General features: G+C 46.5%; 1 protein-coding gene across 4 annotated transcripts in view; it reads left to right on the plus strand.

Annotated features, from left to right (window-relative positions):
* Positions 1–24,501, plus strand: part of FARP1 (FERM, ARH/RhoGEF and pleckstrin domain protein 1) — a 282,854-nt gene that overhangs the window by 234,242 nt on the left and 24,111 nt on the right. For 2 of the 4 annotated variants that reach the window (XM_045588749.1, XM_045588751.1), the window contains 3 exons: positions 6,751–6,938; positions 8,974–9,072; positions 10,136–10,269. In XM_045588749.1, the coding sequence (XP_045444705.1) occupies positions 6,751–6,938; positions 8,974–9,072; positions 10,136–10,269 (421 nt within the window). The remainder of the gene's footprint in view (positions 1–6,750; positions 6,939–8,973; positions 9,073–10,135; positions 10,270–24,501) is intronic. The other 2 variants (XM_045588750.1, XM_036456564.2) reach the window with 2 other exon arrangements.

A 24,501-nucleotide genomic window follows, 5' to 3' on the forward strand; every position in this document is an offset into this window, starting at 1 on the left:
ATTTCAGAATATTGAAGAGTAGAAGTCACTGTAAAATGCAGCACAAACCAAGGGCACGAAGGAAGGAAGGAAGGAAGGAAGGGAAAGAGTGTGTGTGTGTGTGTGTGTGTGTGTAGCAAAAAACATGACTTGGAGATGGAGGTGATACTGGGGTGTGTGGCCACCATGCTCCTGCTTTATTATAAGTTTGGGTTCTTAACTGGCTCTCAACCAGGACACAAGTAGAAGGGTCATTTTGGAGCCTGCAATGGTGTGGACGGAGGCCTGTCATTACTCCTGTTTGAGCTTTCTGGCTCATGAAACTGGGCTAACAACTGCTTTTTCCTGGGCCTCAAAGTTCCTTTGTAAGAATTAAGTCTTTGTCAACTCTGCCTGCAGTGGAATGTAGAAAGACCAAAGAGAATATGTTTTCCTTAGTCAAGAACACACATCTGCTGCTCTCTCTCCACGCACCTAAATGAAAGATGGATTCCATCCCTTACGCTCACCCCCTTTCTGCCTGGAAAGTTGCCACAAAAACCTAACTAACCAAATCTCACCAGCTTGGGCTATATTATTAATCCAGCTCCCTTCTGTTCTCTCTGTGTGTGTATTTAATACTAGAGATGAAATACTTTATTAAAATGTTCTAATACACCAAATTAATTTTAAAATAGAAAAGGCTGGGAACTTCATTCTCATTTTTGTCATTTGTTTAATAAATTTGAGACATTTTTCTGTTGTACCATTGTATGCACTGTTTTGTCAGCATGTACCTATCTCAAAGAGGAAGCTTTTTTTCGACATTCTGTCTTGATCCTCAAAGCATGGTATGCCTTCTGTTCCCTGCATTATTGGAGCACTGTCTGATGTCTTTTTGGTTTTTTTGCTTTGTTTTTCCACTGCTGAATACTGATTTGTATTTGAAATACCTGTTTCCTCTAGTGATCCTGCTCACTCAATGGCAAGCGTTAGTGCTGACTCAGGCTGTTGTTCATCCGGGTGCCATCTCACTAAGGGGAGGGGAGGGGAGGAGAGCGGAAGGTGAAGAGACTTCACTTTTCTGATTTCACCCGCTGATGAGCCTGAACTTTGTCCTGTGAGTGCACAGGGCTGGGGAGCCCTTGGAAGTGAGCAGAATCACTGTGGATGGGGGAGAGGGCCCAAGGAAACAGAGAGCATCTGTGACCGTAGCCTGCATCAGGGAGCTCAGACAGCTAACCAGAGATGGGCTTCGGACTTTGAACGGGACCTCTATTCAAATGGGAATAGAGAAGTGGACATCGTTCATGTCTGTAACAGAACTTAGTTGTGTGTTTGCTTTGGTTGCAGGGGGTGGGGGTGGGGAGGTGGGTGGGGATGTAGAGAAGACCTCACTGAGCTCAGCCCCATTGGCTTCTCAATGGCCAATATGCCATTTTCAGTTCTGAAATGTACCCCCAATGTAGGCTCTCACAGATACTGTCTGGTTTCGTCTCCCCGTGGCCTAAGGGTGCACAGTCTGGATAAAGCATGGATCTACACTCCTGGGGAGGCTGCTGGCCTCTCAGTAACAGTGCGCTTGGTGGTTCTCTCAGCATGGAAGGCCAAACTCATGTAACAGTGTATGCACGGTTTTAATATTTCTTGTTAATCTGGACTGAAGAGGCTTTTACTTGTCCTAACAGGTATCTCGCTGTAAACACTGTCAATTGTAACTGTTCTTTCCCACTGATGCCTGACGCTTTATCCTGAGTACAAGATGGTATTTTTCATTGGTACGAAGCACCATGTCCGAACACTGCCACCCCCATGTTCCAACCAAGGAGAATTCTCCTTTATCTCTTCCCCATCCGTAAGAACAAGCTAGTGCACCTGCTGTCATGTTTCCGGCGGTAGCATTGCTCTCTTTCTTTTTCTGCCAGTTGCACCACTGTTGCTTTTCTGAATTGCTTGAGGAATGGTGAAGGTGATGTTTAGCTGCTTGTAAAACTTTTCTTAAAGGAACTTGGTCTGAAAAACACGTATATATACGTTACCCTCCACAGCCTAAAGTATCAGGAAGAGGACACTACCACTGTGATTGGTAATCCTGTGCCCTGGGTTTTCTTATGGAACCTTATCATGTCAAGAAAACTTGGTCAATGTGGAAAAATTTTTTTCCACATAGCCCATTGGGGTGGGACCCAGCTTAGTTATCAGAGTAGAGTGAATCCTGCCCATTCTAGAGACTGCCCATTATTCAACACAATACTGACCTTTCTTTGATAACTGGCTTTCCAATGCAGACAGTCTCCAGAGAGAGTTCGTTGTATTTTCTTTTAGAGGGAGATTATAATTTAAAAAGAGCCTTTTTTTAAAAAAAAAAAATAGATTAAAAACTCCCCCTGCATTTCCTGTATGTGCCTTTGGAGCATATTCTGGGTATAGAGCAAGAAAAATCTCTTATATTTTGGGACCAAGTTACAGGAAACAAATCATGAGAGGTGAGTGGACTCTAAAAGCTTGCCAAATAAAGGTGTTTATTTGAGGGAATATTGAAGAATCAGCATAGATGCTTTTAAAATCGTTATACTTTTTAAATATTTCAAAAGAGGGCTTGAGAAAGCAATCAGTATTCACATTTTCTTCAATATTCTCATTCTCAAATATTTAAATATTGTTGAACAGATCTGCGGATTATTATTTTTAAAGTTATTGTCAGGTTTTCTAGTGTCCTCCCTTATCAGGAAAAATGACACTTATCCCATTTAAAAAACGGAGATTACCGGTTTACGGCCAGTTTAACACACTGCAGCATTGGGTATCATTAAGAACTAGAAAATGCCCTCCCCTCAGACTTGTGTGAGTTTGTCCTGAAGCCTTGAGTACAGTTGGAGGCAGTGGATGGGCCGAGGCGGCTTGTGCCTGATCCCACAGTGGGAATCCAGGCGGGCCTTGGCCTGCTGATCAGAAACTGTTCCCCTGTTTATGTGTCACCGGTGAAGAGCTGGTCCGGAGAGGCTGCGGCCCTGCCAGCTTCCCCAGAGCAGACAGGAGAGAAGGATGATGAGTGTTTTTCTTTAAAAAGATGGAGAAGCGAAGCCAGTTTCTGGGCTGGGCGATAAGTGGAAATCCATAAGTCTAGCGGTGCTGATCTGAAGTTCTCATGGTTTGTGCCATGAGAATGTGTGCATGTAGAAGAGTTTTAGAAAGTCTGTACCAGAAATGCTTCCCTGGAGGGCGATATTCATGAAGGCATTTCCAGTTCCTGGGGTGACGTACACTCAGCCCTCTTGATACAGATGAATGGCAGGGAGGAGGACATGGGGCAGGGGCAGGAGAATAGGGGGGAGGGGTGGGGAGAGGTGTAAATCATTATCAAAGAGGTGAAGGATTCGAGAGCTATTAACTGAAAATATAACCGAATGCTTAAAAAAAAAAATGCTGGGCGATTTCTAGAAATAGGAAATATAGTTTGTAAAAAAAGAATCAGAAGCTTCCATACTTTTAGGATCTGCCTGACCTTTTTCTAATCTCTTCAGACTTCTTTTCACCTATTGCCTTAATACCCAGGTGCTTTCTGGAAAGGCCCCCCTCACTTTATTTACCCAGAGGCCCTTGCTGAAAGAAATTCCTTTGTTGTCAATTTGTCACAGAGTGGGGGGAAAAGAAAATTCCCAAGGGTTAATAAGTTCGCAGAGTAGGAATGAGCTGTCAGTCACAATTTCTCCTTGCCCAGGACTGTGCCTTCAGAGCGGGCGGCAGGCTGCATGATGGGAGCAGGCTGTGTACGTCTAGTGGACTCATTTTATCTAACCACGCAACTGTGCTGGCTTGCTTTGGAAAATGGGCTACTTCAATGAAAATTGCTTACATGTAGGTCTAATAGCTGTCACCTTAGACTCAGCTCTTCCCTCTTGATTGAAGTTGGGCCCAGTGTGAGCACCGGTTAGCACCGTGTTTATCACATGTTGGTGCCACATCAGAGAGAATATCAATGACTCCTTAAGCTGCCAAATTCTACCGAACACCCTCATCATTCTACTTCATTAGTTGCTGAGTGGCAAATGAGTTACACATTTCTGTTTGGACCATGTCACCTATACATTCCAAAGCCTCGAGTAGATGATTCTTCCCCAAGGATGCAGCTCAAGCGAGCAAAATCGCACTGGAGAGTGTTAGGCCTTTTCCTGCCTCAGCATTGCTGATAGATTCCCAGAACCGGCTTTTGTCCTCGCTGGCTTATTGGTCTAACAGTGTACACTCGTCACCCTGCCTTTCTTAGGCCCCAGCAAACCAGTTGCAGCAGCTGCTCCAGACGTGGAAATGGGCCACCCGAATTCAGCCGGTAGTAAAACGTATCTTGGGGCTGTCTGGGTGAATGAGGCAGGCTTCCCCCCAACTACCTGGGCCTGACCCGGGGCTGTCCCCTCCTCAGCCTAGGAACACGGGTTGTTGTGACGCTTGTGTTCAGTGTCGTTTTCTGAGCCCCGTCTCCGATGTGGTCCATTGGGAATTATCCCAGACGGCTGTCCTTGAAACGGGTCCTGCCTTCTTGACAGGTGGCGTCTATCCTGAAGCCCTCCTCTGTTCGCTCATGCTTCCAGCGGCTCAGTCCTCTGAAGAGCAGCGTCCCGGGGGGGGGGGGTGCACCAGGGCAGCAGCTTTTGACCTTTGGAGAGTGGAAGTGCTTGTACTCGAGCGTGATCACCCTTATTTTCTCCCTCACAATGTGGCACTGGGTCTTTTATCTGCTGCTGGATGCTGTCCAGGGCCTAATTGGTACTGTTTCTCTCCTCCCCCCTCCTCTTCAAGCTAGCCTTCTGCTTTTTCTTCTTGGCTCCAACTCTTTCAATGACAAGGGGAATGCTTTCTCTGTTCCACGCCCCTGCAAATGCAAAGCCCAGCGCCTTCTCACTTAACACTGCCTCACCTGATCTCGCGCACAGCGTGAGAGCTGAAGGTAAGCCCCCAAATTCTACCAGATGATGGCTGGTGGACAAAAAAAGCGTGACTCGCCAACAGCAACTCACAAATGCATGGACTGTTTTCATCTCCAGACAGACTGCCAGAATTTCTCTTTTCTAATTCCTATTTGTAGCGATAACATTTTAATTTTTGTGATTCAAGAAAAAAAAGAAAAAAAAGAATAGTGTAGTACCGTGAAGCAATTGCAGTTCTCATTGTTGTCACTATTTCTATTTCACGAGTTTCAATTCTTTCTAAATCATTGTATTCAGTTGTGCACTGGTGTCAATAAAATTGGCATTTGTGAAGCAATTTCTGGCCTTTTTTCTCTGGGTTTTACTGGGTCTGGTGGTGTGTGGGGTGATGGGGTCTTTGTCTAACACCTGGATTTCATTTCAATGATTGCAAAATAAAATGCAAGGATTTAAATGCAAGGGTTTTTTTTCAATGGGAACTTCCTGATTCTGCTTTTCCTCATGTTTTCTAATCTTGTTCTTCAGAGAGCATTGTACTGACCAGTAGGTAGTGGGCAGGATGCATGCGTTTTTCGTTGTTTTTCTGGGTGTGGCAGCTTCTCACCCATGTGTCGGTGACACAGCTAGCTGACCACCCTGGGACTGGGCGGGGGCTGGTGGTGGTTTCTCCATGGTTGGCTCAGACTGGGATCAAGTTCACTACCCTATTTCATTCTAGCCTGTCCTATCTTATAACTTCAAAATGGATATGACAATCAGAGGGAGAGGATAGATGTAAAAAAAAAAAAAAAAAAAGCTGGAGGGAGGGGGATTACGCCCAGAAAATGGCACTTCACGATTTTCTTCAAGATCCGTGATAGCGTGAGGCGTAACAATGAACTGAAACTGCATGTTGGAAAATGGAGAAATCATTGACATTGTCTTTCCTTATAATGGCAACAGGCAAGACTGCTGGCTGCTTTAACTCTGTTTGCCCTCATACTAGTTCTAGTAAATCCACATTAGGTAAGAACACAGAGGTTAGAGGTACGTGTGAAACATCCTGTTTGGCTTCCATGGTTTGAGGGGTTGATCATTGCAAGATTCTGTTGGCAAGGAGTTTCCTGTACGCGTCATCTCCTTTGGCTGACGCACAGTGGATAATTACACACTTCTGCATTGTTTCATATGGCCTCCTTTTCAGAGCAATCATTAATCACCTGTCAATTTTTGACTTATAAAAGGGTCTTGGGATAATGTAATGACCTCCAGCTTTGCATTTTTAAGCGACCACCTTGGCGTGTAAATGTGATGCTAGTGTTTCTGTCCCAAACAGTGAGAGAGACATGGAGTGACACCACCAGGTATACCGAGCTTGTGTCTGTTCTCTGTCGACGGGGGAGGTAGCCGCTTTACCTTTCTTTAGTGGTGGCCCTTTGCTACGAGATGTAGTCTGTCCTCGCTGCTCCAGTCGTCACGTCTCCTATTAGCATAGCTCTATCCCCTAGTCATTTCCCACGTCTCCTTGTAATGTAGACGCTGTCTTTCTTGAGTAATTCTTAGAAGCTAAGGCAATAGTGAGGGGATGATTCTATGTGGGGATACACTATATTTTTAAACTGCTGTGATTCTCTAAGCAGAGTTCTCGACCTTATCATTCATTATATAATATAACTGAGGCTCCATTGAATTACTCATACTATGCTATCTCTGTTAAGGTAGCTACCACTTAGAAAAAAAAAAAAAAAGTAGAAAGTAATGAAGCCATGAAGTTTACCCTTGAGTAGTCCAGGTTCTAAAGATTTGAAAAGGTGAGATTATAAGTAGAAATCAGGTCCCAGAGGAATTACTTTTTTTTTTTTTTTTAATACTTCTCATCCCCAAACAGGCTCCCTGACTGGTAGCCCTCACCTTTCAGAGCTGTCCATCAACTCGCAGGGAGGAGCGGTTCCCGCCAGCGTGATCTTGTCTCCCAACCTGAGCCCCGACACCAAGCAGGCCTCCCCCTTGGTCAGCCCGCTGCTGAACGACCAGCCGTGCCCACGGACCGACGAGGAGGAGGAAGGCCGGAGAAAGGTGGGGGGATTCGTGCACGTGAGCATGTTACTCTTTTTCGAAAGTGTGGTGGTATGCATAACGTAACACTGGCCATTTCGCCATTGTTAAGGTTAGAGTTCAGTGACATGAAGTACATTTTTTAAAAGATATATTTTATTGATTTTTTACAGAGAGGAAGGGAGAAAGATAGAAACATCGATGAGAGAGTCATCGATCAGCTGCCTCTTGCACGCCCCCTACCGGGGATGTGCACGCAACCAAGGTACATGCCCTTGACCGGAATCGAACCCGGGGCCCTTCAGTCCGCAGACCGACGCTCTATCCATTGAGCCAAACCGGTTTCAGCTGAAGTATATTTTTTAATGTTTTTATTTTGTTAATCCTTACCCGAGATATGATTCTATTGATCACATAACTGAGGCTCCTTTGAATTACTCATATTATTATGATACTCATATTATTATGCTATCGCAATTAAGGCAGCTGCCACTTAGAAAAAAAGAGTAGAAAATAAGGAAGCACATTTAAGTGTGCGCGTTAAGCTTTTAGAGCGTGTGGAAGGGAGAGATTGAGAGAAGCATTGTTTGGCTACCTCCTGCTCGCGCCCTAACCAGGGCCATAGCCTGCGACCTCGCTTCACCAGAATTGAACCTGGGGATCTCCAGTCTGCAGGCCGAGGCTCTATCCACTGGGCCAAACCGGCTACGGTGACATTAAGTAGCATTTGCATTATTGTATAACCATCAACACTATTTATTTCCAGAACTTTGTCATCATAACTTTGTACTGTAACTCTGTACCTATTGAACAATAATTCTCCACCCCCAGCCTCCAGAAACCACTATTCTGCTTTCTGTCTCTGTGGATTTCACTGCTCTAGGAACCTCATATACTAAGTGGAATCCTAAAGTTCTTATCCCTTTGTGGTTGGTTAATTTCACTCAGCAGAATATCCTCAAGGTTCATCCATGTTGTAGCACATGTTGCACTTTTCTTCATTTTTAAGGTTGAATAATATTCCAGTGCATGGATGTACCCCATTTTGCGTGTCCATTCATGTGTTGGTGGAGAGTTGGGTGATTTTCCAACTGCAGATACTGCTGCCAGGAACATGGTGGGCCAGTATCTTGCATATCCTAGGTGGGCTCCTGTGGTGCAAGCAAGGTGACTAACACTAATGGATTTCTTTTTACTTATTGTTTAAAGAGAAAATAGACTCTAGCCGAATTGGTTAGAGCAATAGTCGGCAAACTCATTAGTCAACAGAGCGGCAAGCCAATCACTGGGTTTTGAGTGTCATCTCAATATGCCAAGTTTGCCAACCACTGGGTTAGAGTGTCATTCTCAATATGCCTAGGTTGTGGGTTCGATCCCCGGTCAGGGCACATCAAGAACCAACCAATGAATGCATAAGTAAGAGCAACAACAAATCCCTCTCATAAGTAAGAGCAACATCAAATGTCTCTCTAGTCAATTTTTAAAAAGAAATTAAGAGAAAGTAAAAACAATGATGGGCCTGCTCAAGAGTGGTGCCGCCTGCCCACCTAACCGGCGGATTCCAGAGGATGGAGTCACACTGGTGTCCCCAGCTGCCTGCACCCTTGTCCCTTTGTCCCAGCCACCCTCTGCGTGGCTTCTATTTTCTGAACACCAGCCCCACCGGCCACAGGACCCAGGACAAAGGCCATTGTGGTTTCTGTTTCATTTATTTCCTTGAAGATTGCATCACTAGGCCATTTTACTCATTAATTAGCTTTTCAGATGTCCAATTGTGGACGAATAGTCCTCCTTGGTGTAGCCTACCCATTCGAGGCCTTTCCCTGAGGGTAATATTCGCATGGGAACATAAATTCCTAGACTGTTTTCTCATCATGGAAATCCACTCTCTTACTAGCCATAGTTCCTCTCACACAAAAAAGAATGCATATGAGTTTATTTACACTTGATCCTAGCTAACAAAAGATTATAAGTTAGCCATGTTCCATTTTCTTATAGTCAAGATATTCTTAGACACTCATACTAAAAAATGATGATGTCTTGTTTCTTTTTATGGACTTGGCAGCGATTCCCAACTGACAAAGCATACTTCATCGCTAAGGAAGTGTCTACCACGGAGCGAACATATCTGAAGGACCTTGAAGTCATCACCTCGGTATGTGTAGCATTTCCCCTAAAGCATCAGATTACATCATTTATCTCCATGAATACCCAGCTTTAGGAGAGAAGCTGGATCTAATTAAATGTTGGATTGTCTAGATTACAGAAATTAAGATAGTAATAATATAATTAATTTGGAATGCGCTCTACAAAAAGTTTTATAGTTGTGATTTTTTTTTTTCAAGTGTGGAGGCAGGATGTGTCTAAAGTGGAGAAAATGGAAACTAAACATTTTACTGTCTGCATGCACTGATGCAGAACATTGTGCGTATTTTGCCCGTTGTCAGATGTGGATATTTATTTATTTTTGCTTGAAGGAGACCTCACAGGGAATAGAAGCCTCGTTTTTATCTTCCATAATAAATTGAGCCATGTCAGCAAAATCTGCCAGAAGTCTGTCTTTTATTATTTTAATCGGTTCTGGCCAGCCCTGGAAACAAATGTAAAGCCGTGCAGATGTCTTTGTGACCCCTGAGTGCGGGAGATGAGCTGGCCTTCTGGAGGTCAGCGGGGTCACTGGGCGTGTGTGCATCCTCCGGGGCGTCCTGCGTGGTCACTGGCCTTGGCAGGAGCTCAGGAGACATCCTGGGACCCAGCCCGGCCGCACCCCCGCAGCATGACTGACACTGTGAAGGCAGCGGCTTTATCTCCCTGGTTCAGCCACCTTCGTGCTTAGAATTTTTACAAAGGAGAGGAGATGGAAGTTCCTGAAGGACTGAGCCAGGGCGGGTCGGTGCTGTAAACCAGGATTGCCCAGCGAGCTGGCTCGATGGAGGTTTTGATTTGAGGAGCTGCCCGTTTCAGAGATCTGTCCTGGCCTCGGCAGTTTTTTCCGGTAACCAGTCGCGGGAAGCAGGAATGAAGAGATGAGTGCTTCTCATTCCATTGGATGAAGGGGGACAAGCAGTGAGGCCTGGAAGTCCCTGGGGCCCCTGAGAGGGTGCAGACCCAGTAGGGAGGACTCTGTGCTCCAGGCTCAGGTGGCTGCGGCATCACTTCCGAATTGCAGACTCTCGTTCATCTCTTCACTTCTAAGTGTGGCCTCCTTTTCTTCCCAGTGGTTTCAGAGCGCAGTGAGCAAGGAGGACTCCATGCCCGAAACACTGAAAAGTCTCATATTCCCGAACTTTGAACCTTTGCACAAATTTCATACAAATTTTCTCAAGGAAATCGAGCAACGACTAGCCCTCTGGTGAGTACAGTTATGTTTAACAATTATATCTCCCCCCCCCCACCCCCACCCCACACACACACCTTTCCTCTTGCTCTTTCCATTGTTGCTTCTATGTTGTTCCTTTTAAGCAGCCGTCATGAGAACAGGTAAGAGCAAGAAACTGGCTTAAGACAAGCCAACCTTAAAACAATGTCCAGTAAAGTTCTGCATGTATTTAGATTTCATCCTGAATCTTTCCCCCTTAATTTATAATTCTTCAAAATGCATGTTTTTGTATGATAATTAAATGAATGTCATGAAGTAAAGGTAGTAGTTACTTCTGGGAGAAACTTTTTGAAGTGTTGGTAATATTTCGCTGGTGCTTGCTTTATAGTTATAGTTAAGTGTCTGTATACTGTATCTCATGATGCAGTTTTCAGTATTATATTTCACTGTTTAAAAAATGCTTTAAAAGATACAGAGTCCTATGCAACACACACACACACACACACCCACACACACACCTTGAATCCCATTTCTAGGAGTTTATATTAAGGATTTTAATATGTGGAATGGCATGACAAAGATCTTTGTGGCAGGATTAAAAGATTAGAAATAGCCCTGGCCAGCGTGCTCAATTGGTTGGGAATCAAACCTGCAACCCTTCGATTGCAGGTTTGATTCCCAGTCAGGGCACAAGCCCACGTTGTGAGCTCAATGCCCAGGTTGTGGGCTCGATCCCCCGTAGGGGGTGTGCAGGAGTCAGCCAATTGATGTGTCCTTTTCGTACTGATGTTTCTCTCTCCCTCGCCCTTCCTCTCTGTCTAATAATCAATAAAACAATTTTTTAAAAGATTAGAAATGACCTAAATGTCCGTGAATAGCAGATTGGCTATAAATAATGTTACCTCTGTTTATGGAACCAAGTAAACATTAATCTGGGAGGAGAGTGTCAGCGGGAAAGCAGGAAGGACTATGTATTGTAGAATGCAAAATCTGAGGCATCCTTACCTCAACTAGAACCTTTTTGAGAACAATTCTTCTGGGGTTTGTTAACACAGTTATATGTAGACTCAGAGAGGGTTGACGGTTTAACTAAACACGCATTTAAAAAAGGCCAGGAGAAAAGTAGCAAAAGGCTTCCTCTGAGTTTTTGGCAGAAATGGGACCCACTATTTGGGGGAAAGTGGTTTCTAGGACATTAGACTGTAGAACCTGAAGGAGCCGGGATGATTCTCTTTCCCAGGTGATCTCAGGTCATGGGTTCAAGCATCAGCTTGGCCGGTTAACAGAGCTGCTTCCTCTGCTATGAAGTGAAGGTGCTCAGGGGTCCAGCTTTGTCTGTTCTTTGTACCAAGAGGTAATTACTGCCCATTTCTCTTTCCTCTGATGGAAGGGTGAGAGGCTGCACTAAGATACCTCAGGGCGGAGGGTACAGCCAGGATGAGAAATAACAGCACAGCGCCAGCCTCCCTGAGCGTGGGGAGGGACAGGAAGTGCCACTGTAGGGTCTTACTCTTGGTGCTGTGAGTAGAAGAGACAGACCACTTTTCAAAATTAACCAAAAATTTAAAAAAATCAACATCATCCAACTTTAGCTTACCTTCCCAAGTTAGTCTCCCTGGAAACTCCTGGTTGTGACTTGCCCTGTGGCCTCATCATTCCTACGGAGTGGAATGATGCTATCACAATGGAGGCAAAGACTTCACAGCTCGGGAGAAACCTGTACACAGTTGGTTTGCCGGCCAGTGAGACGTATGCCGACAAAGTCTTCACCTTCCCAGGGTTCAGAGCATCCTTGTTGGGTGTGTTTTTTGTTTGTTTGTTTATTTTTTTTTAATATATTTTATTAATTCTTTACAGAGAGGAAGGGAGAGAGATAGAGAGTTAGAAACATCAATCAGCTGTCTCCTACACACACCCTACTGAGGAAGTGCCCACAACCAAGGTACATGCCCTTGATCGGAATCGAACCCATGACCCTTCAGTCTGCAGGCCGACACTCTACCCACTGAGCCAAACTGGTTTTGGCTATTGTTGTTGTTTTTAAAAAATTTTTTCAAACACTTACAATTTTCACTTTAAATGCAAAATAGCGGATAAAAAGAAAAAAATATTGAAAAACATCATCCTGACTCTTTGCCCCACATACAGTCATCAGCTTTTGATATTTGCTTTTAGGTAAATAGGTGAAAAAATAAGCACAAACTTGAAACTATTCTTTTGCTCCAAAAGAAACAAAGTTGAGGGATTATGCTTAACAGATGTGTGATCTCCATCCAAAAATGGTTTCTCTGCTAATCCACAGCCTTGCCACATACTACACTCACTCCTTCCTTCTCAAGCAGGTCTTCGTTTGAGCATATGTTCTTGCAACTGACTGTGTTCCTTAATACTCATTAAGGTTGCAAAATAATATTGAATGTTGGCTGTAGTTTTAAAAAATAAAAATTAGCAAATAAAAAAATCATTAAGGTTGCTATAGAAACGCACGGGGCTAGCACCAGACCACACAGCGGATACGATGCAGGGAGGACCTTTAGATGATGGATGCTCGGGAACATCTGGTGCTGACCCGAGCCAGCTGGCCTCCCAGCACAGCCCGCTGCCTGCATGGGACAGCTGGCTCCTGCTCATGCTCTGAAGGTCCAGCAGGGGCCTCCACTTCTCCAAATTACAATAAATGTCTCACCAACTCCACCTGGAGCTGGACTCCTCCCCAACCAAGTCAGCCTTAGAGGAGGCGCTACACTCAGCACCAAAGCAGCAGGGCAAGAGACTCCTGACCATCCTGCAAGAAACCCACAAACCATGATCACTCCTAGCCTGCTCCCCTGGGCTGGCTCTGTGCACCACCAGATCCCAACAGCCGATTCCTCACCTTGTAACGGTGTTTCCATCCCCTACCCCCACCTCCCACCACCCCCAGGAGAACAGGGAAAGAGAGACAATGGGAGCCCAAGTTTGGCATGCAAACCCCAAGGACTTGGCTTCTTCAGCGTTATCAGCAGCTTTGTAGACACAGCCAATGCTAGTCCCTTGACACGTGGAAGAAAATATTTCATTAATGCTGCAAGAACTAATGACCACTTTCATTTAGACCTTGAACCAGCATATCTTTAATGTTCCCAACCCAGCAGGATAAGTTGTCATGCCTAATATAAATTGTCACCATCCCAACATTGTGATCTGAATGTATGGCGCATTGCTGCAGGTGTTAGGTGACTGGCATCATTGTTGAGGATAAAAGGCAGCACATGAGCTGCAGAAACACAGGTAAGAGTGACCTGAGAGGTTGAAACACATGGTCACTGATCACAGCTTCAAGGACAGAGAAAGCTTAGGGTATATATACCTATGTGCACTGTGGGCTCAGAGCTGATGTCCCTATGGCATGTTTCATCCACAAGGCAGTTGACTTAAGTAATGTTGGGGAAGTCACACATAGGACACAGCATCAGTTGGCATTACCCGGCAGCCCAGCATGGTGGCATTCACTGGCTCTTGCCACCAGAGAGAACGTTGGAGAGCTGTATTTCATTCTGGAAGTAAATGCCACACTTTTGGATTTATCTGTGACTGTAAATCTTTAGCATCTGGACCTTGTCTGTGAAAGAACATCAGTTGCTTAAAAGCCAGCTGCTGACATTTGAGTCTTTCAGTAGAGTCTCTTTCAAAGACCTGTAATTTTATTCATGTTTTATATGAAAATACCAGAAAGCATATAAAAGACTCAAAGCCAGAGGGAGAGCAGATCGTCCATGTGCAGCTCAGTTGACATGACCTTCGGTAGCCTTGCAAGAGTGGACTCAAACCAAATTGATGACATGTCTCAGGAATAAATGTAAAAGTCTGTGATTAAGTTCAACTAATCAATTCTTCAATGCAGGATGAGGAAGACATGGCTTGACAGGGATTCAGGGGAAAAGGCTGAATGGGTTTAGTGTGAGCAGGTAGGATAACATGGAGATAAGCCAGTGTCTGTGTCTGTAGCTGTCAACATTGGCTTCTCTTAAAATTCACCTGGAAGCTTAAAGAATCGTGCTATCCGGGCAGAACCCCAGATCAGTTATATGAGAATCCCTGAGAAGTGAGACCTAAGCGTCAGTAGTGACTAAAGCTTCCTGGGTAATTCCCACATGTAGCCAAGGTCACAACCCTCTACCCTAGACTGCCATACTTGGAAGAGACCAGAGTATGAAAGACAATTTCCCCTTGAAACGTCAAGGCTCAGAGCTCCTTCAGAGTACTCTGCCCAGTTCTGAGTTTCACATTTGAAATGGAATAATAAGAGAATGCATTTATTTATTTATTTTAAATGATTGTTGGCTTTGTATGCATATATGGATGGTCCATGGACACAGACAGTGGTGCCGTGAGGGCCTGGGGTGGGGGGAGCGTGGATGGGCTGGAGGAGGGCCAATGGGGAGGAAAAGGGGACATATGTATTAGTTTCAACAATAAAGAATTATTTTTAAAAAATGATTGTTGGAACTTATGAGCATTTGGTCTAGAAGAGAGAAGTTTTTAGAAAATATGATGGACTCTCTTCAGGATGATCATATGAAAAAAGGAGTACATGTCTTCTTAGTTGTCCCAGAGGGCAACATGTAAACAAAGGATTGAATTTCCGAAGAGGTGCGTTGTGTCTGAGTACAGGAGAGGGCTTCCTAACACCACGGGCTGCTTAGCATTGAGGAGCTGCCTCAACAGGTGATAAGCTCCCCATTGGGGCTCCTTGAGCAGAGCTTGACTGTTTGCAGGTATTTATTGGGTGAACCCCCAAACCTGGCCGTGCATCAGGGTCACCTGGGGATGGGGGAGGGGAAGTTTGGGGAAAACGCTGATTTTCAGGCTGATCCAGCCCTCCTCAATCAGATCACTGAGGGGAGAGACAGGTACTTATTTCTTAAAGTGCTTCTGAGATAACTGTGATGACTACCTTTTCTGGAACCACTGATGTGGTGAGCTTCCAACAAATCTGTGATCCTTTGATTTACCTTTTGCTTATAACTTTTGTTGCTTTTTTCTTCACACAATGAATGAACACATGAGTGGACAGGGGGGTGAGGCTGAGAGCATCAGGCTTTGCCCACTGAGACTTGCATTCTCAGAGGAGGGGCCGGGCCTGTAGGGGAAGGAGGTCCAGGCCAGGTCTGCCTTTGAGAACATGTGGGCCATCAATGCCTGCCCAGAGGAGCCAGCCTGTGAGTGAGTATAGTCAGTGAGAAGAACGGACACAGGAAAGTTCACCAAGATAAGAGTTCACACTGAAGTACGACTGACAGACCATATGTAAGTGTGTGTGTGTGCACATACTATGAAAAGCATGGTTGGCTCATGCAGGCTGTGATGACTGCAATCCACATTCACCACCACACCATCTGAGGTCTGCGTCTCGCTGTCCATGGCCCTTGCAGTTTCGTTTCTTCTGTAAAAGATGGAGTGCAGTCTCCACCTCATACAGCCTTCCCTGAACTAATGAGACCATGCTGTGTTCTGCCCCACACATAGAAAGGGGGAAAGCTGATCATTGTTTGAAATAAACTCTTTAGTTTGAAATAATTTTAGAGTTACAGAAAAGTTGCCAAGACAGTAGTTGCTGCACATCCCTCCCCCCTCCTCCTCCCCTGATGTCAGTCTCTAGTTTCACCTTGCACTTCGGTCAAAACTCAGAGGCCAGGGTTGGCCACTATTAACTAAGCCCCAGACTTTATTCAGTGGTATTTTAAATTATCGATATTATTTAATGGAAAGAAGTCTGAAGTTTACTGTGTCCCTAAAGTTCCCCAGAGTTTGGTACTTAAATGACAGCCACCATGCTTCCATATGCTTCCATCAAAAGTGGGAAATCAGAGGAGAAAAATTACCAGGAAGTTTTCCTAAATGATTAGCTGAACCCCAGCTCAGTAAACACACCTGCCCCTGTCCAAATGGTGCCCTCCCCTAAGTATACACACCAGAGAAAAGGGTGGACCTGGCAAAGCCCAAGTTTCTGTTTCCTCAAAAACAGAGAGACAGGTTTGATGACTTCTGAAAACATGAAGAATGCTCATCCTCTGAGAGCAAGGACATGTTCCTCGGCTGTTCCATTCATTCAGAGGAAGTCACTTCGACCTTGGGCATTCAGGCGGGAGTCCCACAGCCCCACCCTGCGGTGACTGGCAGGCACTGAGCACACGCTGGCCAAGCCACTCCCCGGAGATGGATAGATGACCTCTCTGGTACACGGTGCCCTGGCGGATTTGGCATTGTGCAGAGCTGGGTTTGCAGCTGGCAGGGAGCTGGACTCCAGGGAAGAGTCCTGCAAAGAGGCCCTCTGACAGGCTCTGGGCACACCGTTCCCAAGAAGGGTCTGCTTTTTTCTTTTCTTTTTTTTTTTCTTTTTAAGAAACTTGAGGCAGTTCCCTTGGAAGAAGTACAGAAACTGAAGGAGGCAGGAGGCCTGGAAAGTCTGGAAATGGAGATGTCAGTGAGCAGACAAGTCAGGTTGCCGATGGCTGAGGCTGGCTTTGCCCGTGCGGATCGTTACCTGATAGGAAAGCTTTGGTCCCTCTGGAGCTATTATGCTTAAACTACCTCCCACTTCCACCTAAGGAAAGGGTCTCCTTTCTGTATTATCTTGTTGTTGCCCAAGATCCACATATTTGTCAAGGTTGGTTGACTGTGGAGAATCCCTGTCATCATTTTCTGGAGTAGCAGTGACTGCCCTGATGGGGAAGTCTCCTGTCGCCCCCCAGTGCATTTACAAGGGGCAGTGAGAACTGGACTCCTTTTAGAGTAAAAGCAGCAGCAGTGCCCTTCTCCTGGAACATTCTTGTGTCCTGTCCCTCTGTCTGAGGGGCATAAAATGGTCCCCAAGCCGGTTCTGCAGTCAGGCAGCTCTGACTCTGAGTCCCAGAGCCATCCCTGTTTACCACTGGGTGTCCTGGGGATGTCCTTCAGGCCTCCGTTTCTTTACTGGGAAAGTGGAGACAGTGGTGTCTTGCCTGTGAGGGATGAAGGGGTTTGTAAAGCATTTAGCACAGTTTCTAGAACTTGGTGACAGTCTGCACACAGTAACTAAAACCCTCCCCAATAAAAAATTTGCAATCCCCGCTCCCGCCTCCCACACTCGCACTCTGGCACTGTCCTGAGAGCCACACTCTTCCTTATCGCAATGCCACCAATGAAAGAGCCCAAGTTCTGCTCTTTTGTGTATTGTGCAGCAGGGTCCATGCAAAGCCTTATGTCAGCAGAGTTGACCAAGGGCCTTCTTTCATTTATTCAACGAATATTTATTGCTTCCTGACTATATAACTGCCACTTCTCACTCTTCGGCAAGCAAAGCAGGCCACAGTTTTCTTTCTCCTTGGGCTTGCAACCTACGTACATCCTCTGCTCTGCTCTGTTCTGCGTCAAGGAGGCAGCCGGAACCAGCCCGATGAGACTGGGCAGCAGGGCCTGGGAGAGCACGCACGAGCCTGTTCTCTCTTCTCCTGATGCCGAGACAAGAGAACAATGAGTGTCTGACACTTCTCTCAGAACAGAAGTCATTCTCAGTGTTCTAGAGGCATTAAAAGAAAACCATGGCTTTAAGACTGGAAATATGCAAACAGTAAAGCACCTTGCTTCCCCACCCCCCCCCCCCCCCAGTATCTTTTAAAGCATTTTTCTTTAAATTGTCTTGTTTGATAATCAAAACAGCCTCGTGGGATTACCTGTATGTCCCCTGGTGGCAAATTTGGCTCTGAGAGGCAGAGGGCCTTGCAGAAAAACGGTTCTGTGTAAAGCTGGCCAAGGCTGCATACATTGCCCACTCTCCCTGGAGGCCAGGAATGAACCTGGCGGCTGGAGAAGTAGCTACTGGCTTTACTTAGTCTCTGGTTCTATCCAGAGCAGTGCTTTCCAATAGAACGTATGTGATCATGGAAATACTCTGTCTGCATAGGTCAGTGTAAGAGGCCCTGGCCACGTGTGCCTGTTGTGCACTTGAAATGTGGCTCATGTGGCTGGGGAGCTGGATCATTACGTTCCATGTCATCCTAAGAAAGTGAACATTTAAGTAGCCTTATGTGGAAGCTGCCTTGGGCAGCACAGTCTTAGAGGCTCGGAGGGGAGGCACAGTGGAGGGGAAGAAAGACGGCCGACACACCCTTCCCTCCCCGCCATGACCGAACCCCAGCACCCTGTGACCTTCGCCCCCGACGTAGACCTTGAGTCCTTGAGGTGGTTACCCAAAAGCGGGACTCGAGGGCTGTGCTCTGAGCCTCCACTCCCCCTTCCACCAGGACTGGGCTACTTCTCTTGTGTGAGAGCTTTTGTGTGAAGAAGATGTTCATTGGTTGTGAAAACAAAACGGTGCCCAAAGGGGTCAAAGTCCCTGCCTTCAAAGTCAATGGTAATGAAAGTCACTGGAAACAAGGCGATGTGGTCGCCCTGGCAACGCTTGGGAGAGTACACTGCAAGGAAGATGAGGAAGGACAAGAGAGGTGTTGTGGGTATCCCATGCGGGGGAATCACATACTTAATTTACATAAGTTTATTGAAGGTTTAAAGCTTTACATTTGTTTGTTTCAAAGGCAAGAAAGACGCTTCAAGGTCACTGATCTTCCCTCTATATTCTGCCCTTCTTCCCCCCCCCCCCCCATGCTCACCACTGTCCACCCAGGGTCCCAGGGACGATGGTTGGTGGCGACTGTTTCCTTATAACGTTGTCAGTCAGATGTGGAAGCTAGTTTTTCTTGGATCATCTGTGTTATTCCTGGCTGTAAAGTCCCCGTGCTTTGAAAGCAAGCTTCTTTTCTTAGAAAATAAACATGATGTTTTCAGTTGCCCGAATCACAGGTGGGTACCTGCTGGAAAACTCTTGGGAGCGCGTGCTGAGGAGTAGGAAACAGTGTTTCGCTGCGTTTTAACACGTGGCTCATTAACAGGACTGAACCCAGGCGACCACATCGGGTCTCCTCTGAGTCTGGTCCAGCCTGCCCAGGAGCGGGTATAACTTTTCTCCCCTTACCGAACTGGGTCTGAGGTTAAGCCACAAAGAAGAAGTGGTGTGGCTTTAGGCACCCCAGCAGCGGCACTGATGGACAGAAAGAGCCGAAGGCGCCCGTGGACGCGGTGCTTCTCTTACTGGAGCTGCCCCAGGGAGACCCGAGTGGTTGGCCCAGTGAAAGCAGCTCTTGTACAAACATCTTTCCAGCAAGCAGGGATGGGAAGGAATAATTAAATGGGCTTTTCCACTCCAGGGATTTCAAAGGATATAGACATTCAGCGAAGAATGCTGAAATCCACATAGAGTACATGTGGCTCATGTGGCATATATTTATAAATTATAAACAGTCACGTGCTGCATAATGACATTTCAGTCAACAGTGGACCGTGTATCTGATGGTGATCCCATAAGATTATAATGGAGCTGAAAAATTCCTGTTGCCCAGTGACGTAGCCACCGTAATGTCCAGTCACAACGCATTACTCACACATTCGTGGTGATTGGTGTAAGCCCGTGGTCGGCAAACTATGGCTCGCGAGCCACATGCTGTTCTTTGGCCCCTTGAGTGTGGCTCTTCCACAAAACACCATGGCCTGGGCGGGTCCATTTTGAAGAAGTGGCCTTAGGAGAAGTTGAAGTTTAAAAAATTTGGCTCTCGCCGAGACCGGTTTTGCTCAGTGGATAGAGCATTGTTTGTGGACTGAAAGGTCCCGGGTTCGATTCCGATAAAGGGCATGTACCTTGGTTGCAGGCACATCCCCAGTAGGGGATGTGCAAGAGACAGCTGATCGATGATTCTCTCTCATTGATGTTTCTAACTCTCTATCCCTCTCTCTTCCTCTCTGTAAAAAATAAATAAAAATATATTTTTTTTAAAATTTGGCTCTCAAAAGAAATTTCAATTGTTGTGCTGTTGATATTTGGCTCTGTTGACCAATGAGTTTGTCGACCACTGGTGTAAGCAAACCTACTCTGCCGCAGGTCTATAACGGTTGTAGCACACAATATGTACAGCACCTAATACTTGGTAATACATGGCTATGCCATGGTTTATGTATTTACTGTACAACTGATGGTTGTTTTAGAGTGTAATCTTTTTACTTATATATATTAAAAAAAAAAAAAAGTTTGCTATAAATGTTTGACCAAATATAGCAGGCTAAGTGTTAAGTGGACAATTTTGTATGGCCTGCAAATGCCCTTATAAATATCCAAATGGCCCTGGCAGCAGAAAGGTTCCCCACCCCTGCTGTCCAGGCCTGGAGGCCAAGCACAGTGGCTGAACCATCTAGCCGAGGTGTGTGGTAGGCCGTCCCATCTGGTGTGTGTAAGTGCACTCTGTGATGTTGGCACAATGATGGCACTGCCTGACCACGCATTTCTCAGGAGGTGTTCTAGTCACTGAGCTGAGCATAATCTATAATATTCCGCAGGCTAATTTGTTAGCTTTTTTAACCTAGTCACCTCCCCACCCACATTCATGGAAGATTGGTTTTTATTCACTTGTTTATGCATTCTCCTTTCACTTAACATGGATACACAAACACAAGTAATTTTTTTGTTTGTTTAGAATCATAGAAATCGCCTAAACCGGTTTGGCTCAGTGGATAGAGCGTCGGCCTGCAGACTGAAAGGTCCCAGGTTCTGTTCTAGTCAAGGGCATGTACCTTGGTTGTTAGCACATCCCCACTGGGGGGTGTGCGGGAGGCAGCTGGTCAGTGTTTCTCTCTGATCGATGTTTCTGACTCTCTATACCTCTCTCTTCCTCTCTGTGGAAAATCAATGAAAAAAATATATTAAAAAAATAGAATCATAGAAATCATGAGGATGGGATGTTTGTTTTGCAAATGAGGCTTCTGACAAAGTTAAACCTGTTTTCCCAGGGTCAGGGAGCACCCAGGTCCAGTGCCAGGTGAGAGGTCAGCCCGCCTGCTCCCCGGGGCGCAGTCCGCTGTTGTGTTTCCTTGACGTTTTGTTGGCAGGAAAAGGGGAGCTGCGAGTTTACTGGCGGGCCTGGTTTCACCCAGGGAGAGCCCCTGTCACTCACTGCTCACTTTTCCTGTGAAGCATCTCCTCTGACACCAGAGGGGGCAGGGCCCTAGGCTGCTTGCTCCATAATCAGGGGTTGTATTCCCTGCAAGGTCAGCACGCTGCACATTCAGTTTCTTTTAGGGTTCCACGTGGATTTTCTATGGACCTTGCTGCAGACTCGTGCTTTATCCCATTGTCCTTGCCCCCCCATCTGCATCCACAGCCAATAGACGGGCAGAGTCAAGGCCCTGCAAGGTGGCCCCACCCTGCCTCGCCGGCGTTGGTCAGCAGCCCTTCCAGGGAACTGGTCCTCGTCCTCCTATCTTTCCCTCCTTCCTGGTCCGGCTGTTGCTGAGCTACTGACCAGCTCATGGAGTAGTCAGCGAAGTGTTCCAGAGGGCCCAAGTCTTGGAGATTCGGGGGGCTGTGCGTGTATCTGTTTTCAGCCCTGTGCTGAGACCACATGCTGTTGATCCTGGGAGTGCACGGATCATGGCGCAGGAGTCGGAACGTAGCATCTGGGAGGCTACACGGCACATGGGTTTCCGAAGTGAAATTGTCAAAAGAGTTTTCAGCTTTGGAGCCGTGCGGTGATTACACACACAACAAGTATGTGGCCCTGCCTTCTAAACAAGGGCCCTTTTCTTGTGAGGTTAACATCCGGGGGATGTTCCGGAAGAGTTGTAATTGCTTTTTCATGTTCTTGATAAGAACGTGACCTTTTGGCTCTTCACAGTAAAGCACAGGCTTTGGGCTGGATGGAGGGTTTGGTGGCTTTCACATGCAGAGGAAGTCAGAACATGATGGGGTTGCTATTGGAGGCAGCGGGAGCTTCGGGCTCTGTCCCCGTTCCCATGGCCTCACTGGGGGGCTGAGCCTCGCAGGGCTGGGGTGGCGTGTGCTGCAGAGGGGAGGGGAGGGCCGGGCAGGTGGAAGGCAGAGCTGCCTGCATGGGCTGCATTCGCTTCACAGGCCCCGGCCTGCTGATAGTGTGTCTTCCCTGCGACCCAGGGAACTGGTGATACCGGCCAAAGCAGTTTCTAAAATGAAAGATGCTCCGGACTTAGAGAAACAGATAGGGTCCTGCTAGCAAGCCTGTGCAGGAAGAAGGTCCCCTTCCGTTCAGGGCTTTAACATCAGAACATTTTCTTTTGGTAAATTCTTGGCAAAGGAAGAAAGGAAGTGAAGTCAGGGAAGTTTGGCTTCCACGCCTGCTCTGGGTCCCTCGCCTGGGTCTGCGTGCCAGCACTCCGTTTTCCTTCGGGCCCGGCGTTATCTGTGCGAGCGAGTAAATGGCTCGTTATTCATGGAAGCCAGAGGACCCCGTTTCTCCCCTTGCCCACCCAACCCACACGACTGTCACTGAAATACCTAAATGATGTCCTTCAAACTAACCAGCAATCTGATGTGCATTGTCAAATGGCCTGCCCATTTGAAAGTTCAGGGGTCGACTACCCAAGTCCCAGATAATAGCTACATTCCCACAAACCAGGTCTAAGCTGTGTCCTGCCTCCTTTGATTGCTGTATGGCATTAATTCAAAATCAAGTCATCTGGCTCAGTCGCTGGGAATTCTTGAGTTGTTCAGCCGTGTGGGGCGGAGCAGGGGCAGTGGGGAGAAGGAAGGAGAGCCTTCCAGCTCCTAGAAGCTCTGTGATGATGGGCAGGTGCAGGGGCGGAGGGAAGTGGGGGTGGTGGTGGAGGTGGGGCTATAAACAGGAAGCCTCCGCTCCGGGCTGGAGCTCCTTTCTGCTCCCGGCAAATTCTCAGCAAACCCAGTCACACATCAGGATCAACAGAAGGGCCAAACAATAAACTTCTCCATAGCAATTGGATGAATAACTCTTTGCCCAACATCCAGAGGTCCTTCAACCCTGCAGCCGATTGGGTGGCCCACCGAAGTGATTAGCAGTGGGCTGAGGACTATCTCCACCGCAAAGCGGAGTCTGTGTCAGGAGCATTCTCCATTTGGGGGTAGAATTGGACTCGGTGGGTGTGGATGTGAGACACAGATGAGTGAGGGTAACTAAGATTTCTAGCTTGAGATGGGGGCAGAACAGGGACATTAAGGAAGAAAATGTAGGAAGAGGATTGGAGACAACAAGATAATTAACTCTGTGGAGCCTGTTGAGTTTGAGATACCTGTGGGGTCCTGCATGCAGAACCTTTTGGAGGTATAAAAAATATAGTACTTGGTCCTAACCAATTTGGCTCAGTGGATAGAGCGTCAGCCTGTAGACTGAAAGGTCCCAGGTTCGATTCCGATCAAGGGCATGTACCTGGGTTGCGGGCACATCCCCAGGAGGGGGTGTGTAGGAGGCAGCTGATTGATGTTTCTCTCATTGATGTTTCTAACTTTCTACAATATCTCTCTCTATTCTTCTCTGTAAAAAATCAATAAAGTATATAATTATATATATATATATATATATATATATATATATATATATATATATATATATAGTACTTGCATCAGTAGGTACAAAGTGGATTGAAACCATGTGGCATAGGAGGATGGCATAAAGAAGTAGAAAATGAAGAGAGAAAGTAACCACCAAGAGAACCAGATAGCTTAGGAGTAGCCTGAGGAGGAGGGGTTGCCAAAGACACTGCAGAACTGGCCTACAGAGGAGTCCAGCAGCCTGGAGAGAGGTTTCCGGGAGAGAAAGAACAGAGAACCAGGAGATTGGGATCAACTAGCCCAGAGAAGTTGGCCAGGGACAGGTGTGATGATGCCTCGGTGGTTTAGGTCAGTGGTCAGCAAACTGTGGCTCATGAGCCATATACGGCTCTCGAGCCACGGTTTGCTGCTCTGTTGACTAATGAGTTTGCTAACCACTGACCTAGACTCCTGATTCCAATAATTACAGGCTGTTGTTCCTTGTGATTAAGCCCCTATCCCAGTGGTCGGCAAACTTATTAGTTAACAGAGCGGCAAACCGTGGCTAGAGAGCCGCAATTTGCCGACCTCCGGTTTAGGTCATTGGGAGGGTAATGGCAATCGTCCCCGGAGCCATGGCAGGAGTGGCGAGGCTAGAATCTATATTCAGTTCATAAAAGTGAGTAGTAATCAGGGCAGTCTGCCGGCAATGTGTCTTCTGACAGCCAAGAGGAAGCAGAGGGTTGCAGAATGAATTCTACTTCCAGCTGGACGAGAATGCAATAGGTCACAGACAGGGCCTCGGGGAGACATTGAAACAGGGAGGAGCTGGGGGCAAAACGGATGCTGCCCTTCTTATGTTAGAGAAGCTTTAATTGCCAGTG

The sequence above is a fragment of the Pipistrellus kuhlii genome, unplaced genomic scaffold (genome assembly GCF_014108245.1).
Source record: "Pipistrellus kuhlii isolate mPipKuh1 unplaced genomic scaffold, mPipKuh1.p scaffold_m20_p_3, whole genome shotgun sequence".
Lineage (NCBI taxonomy): Eukaryota > Metazoa > Chordata > Mammalia > Chiroptera > Vespertilionidae > Pipistrellus > Pipistrellus kuhlii.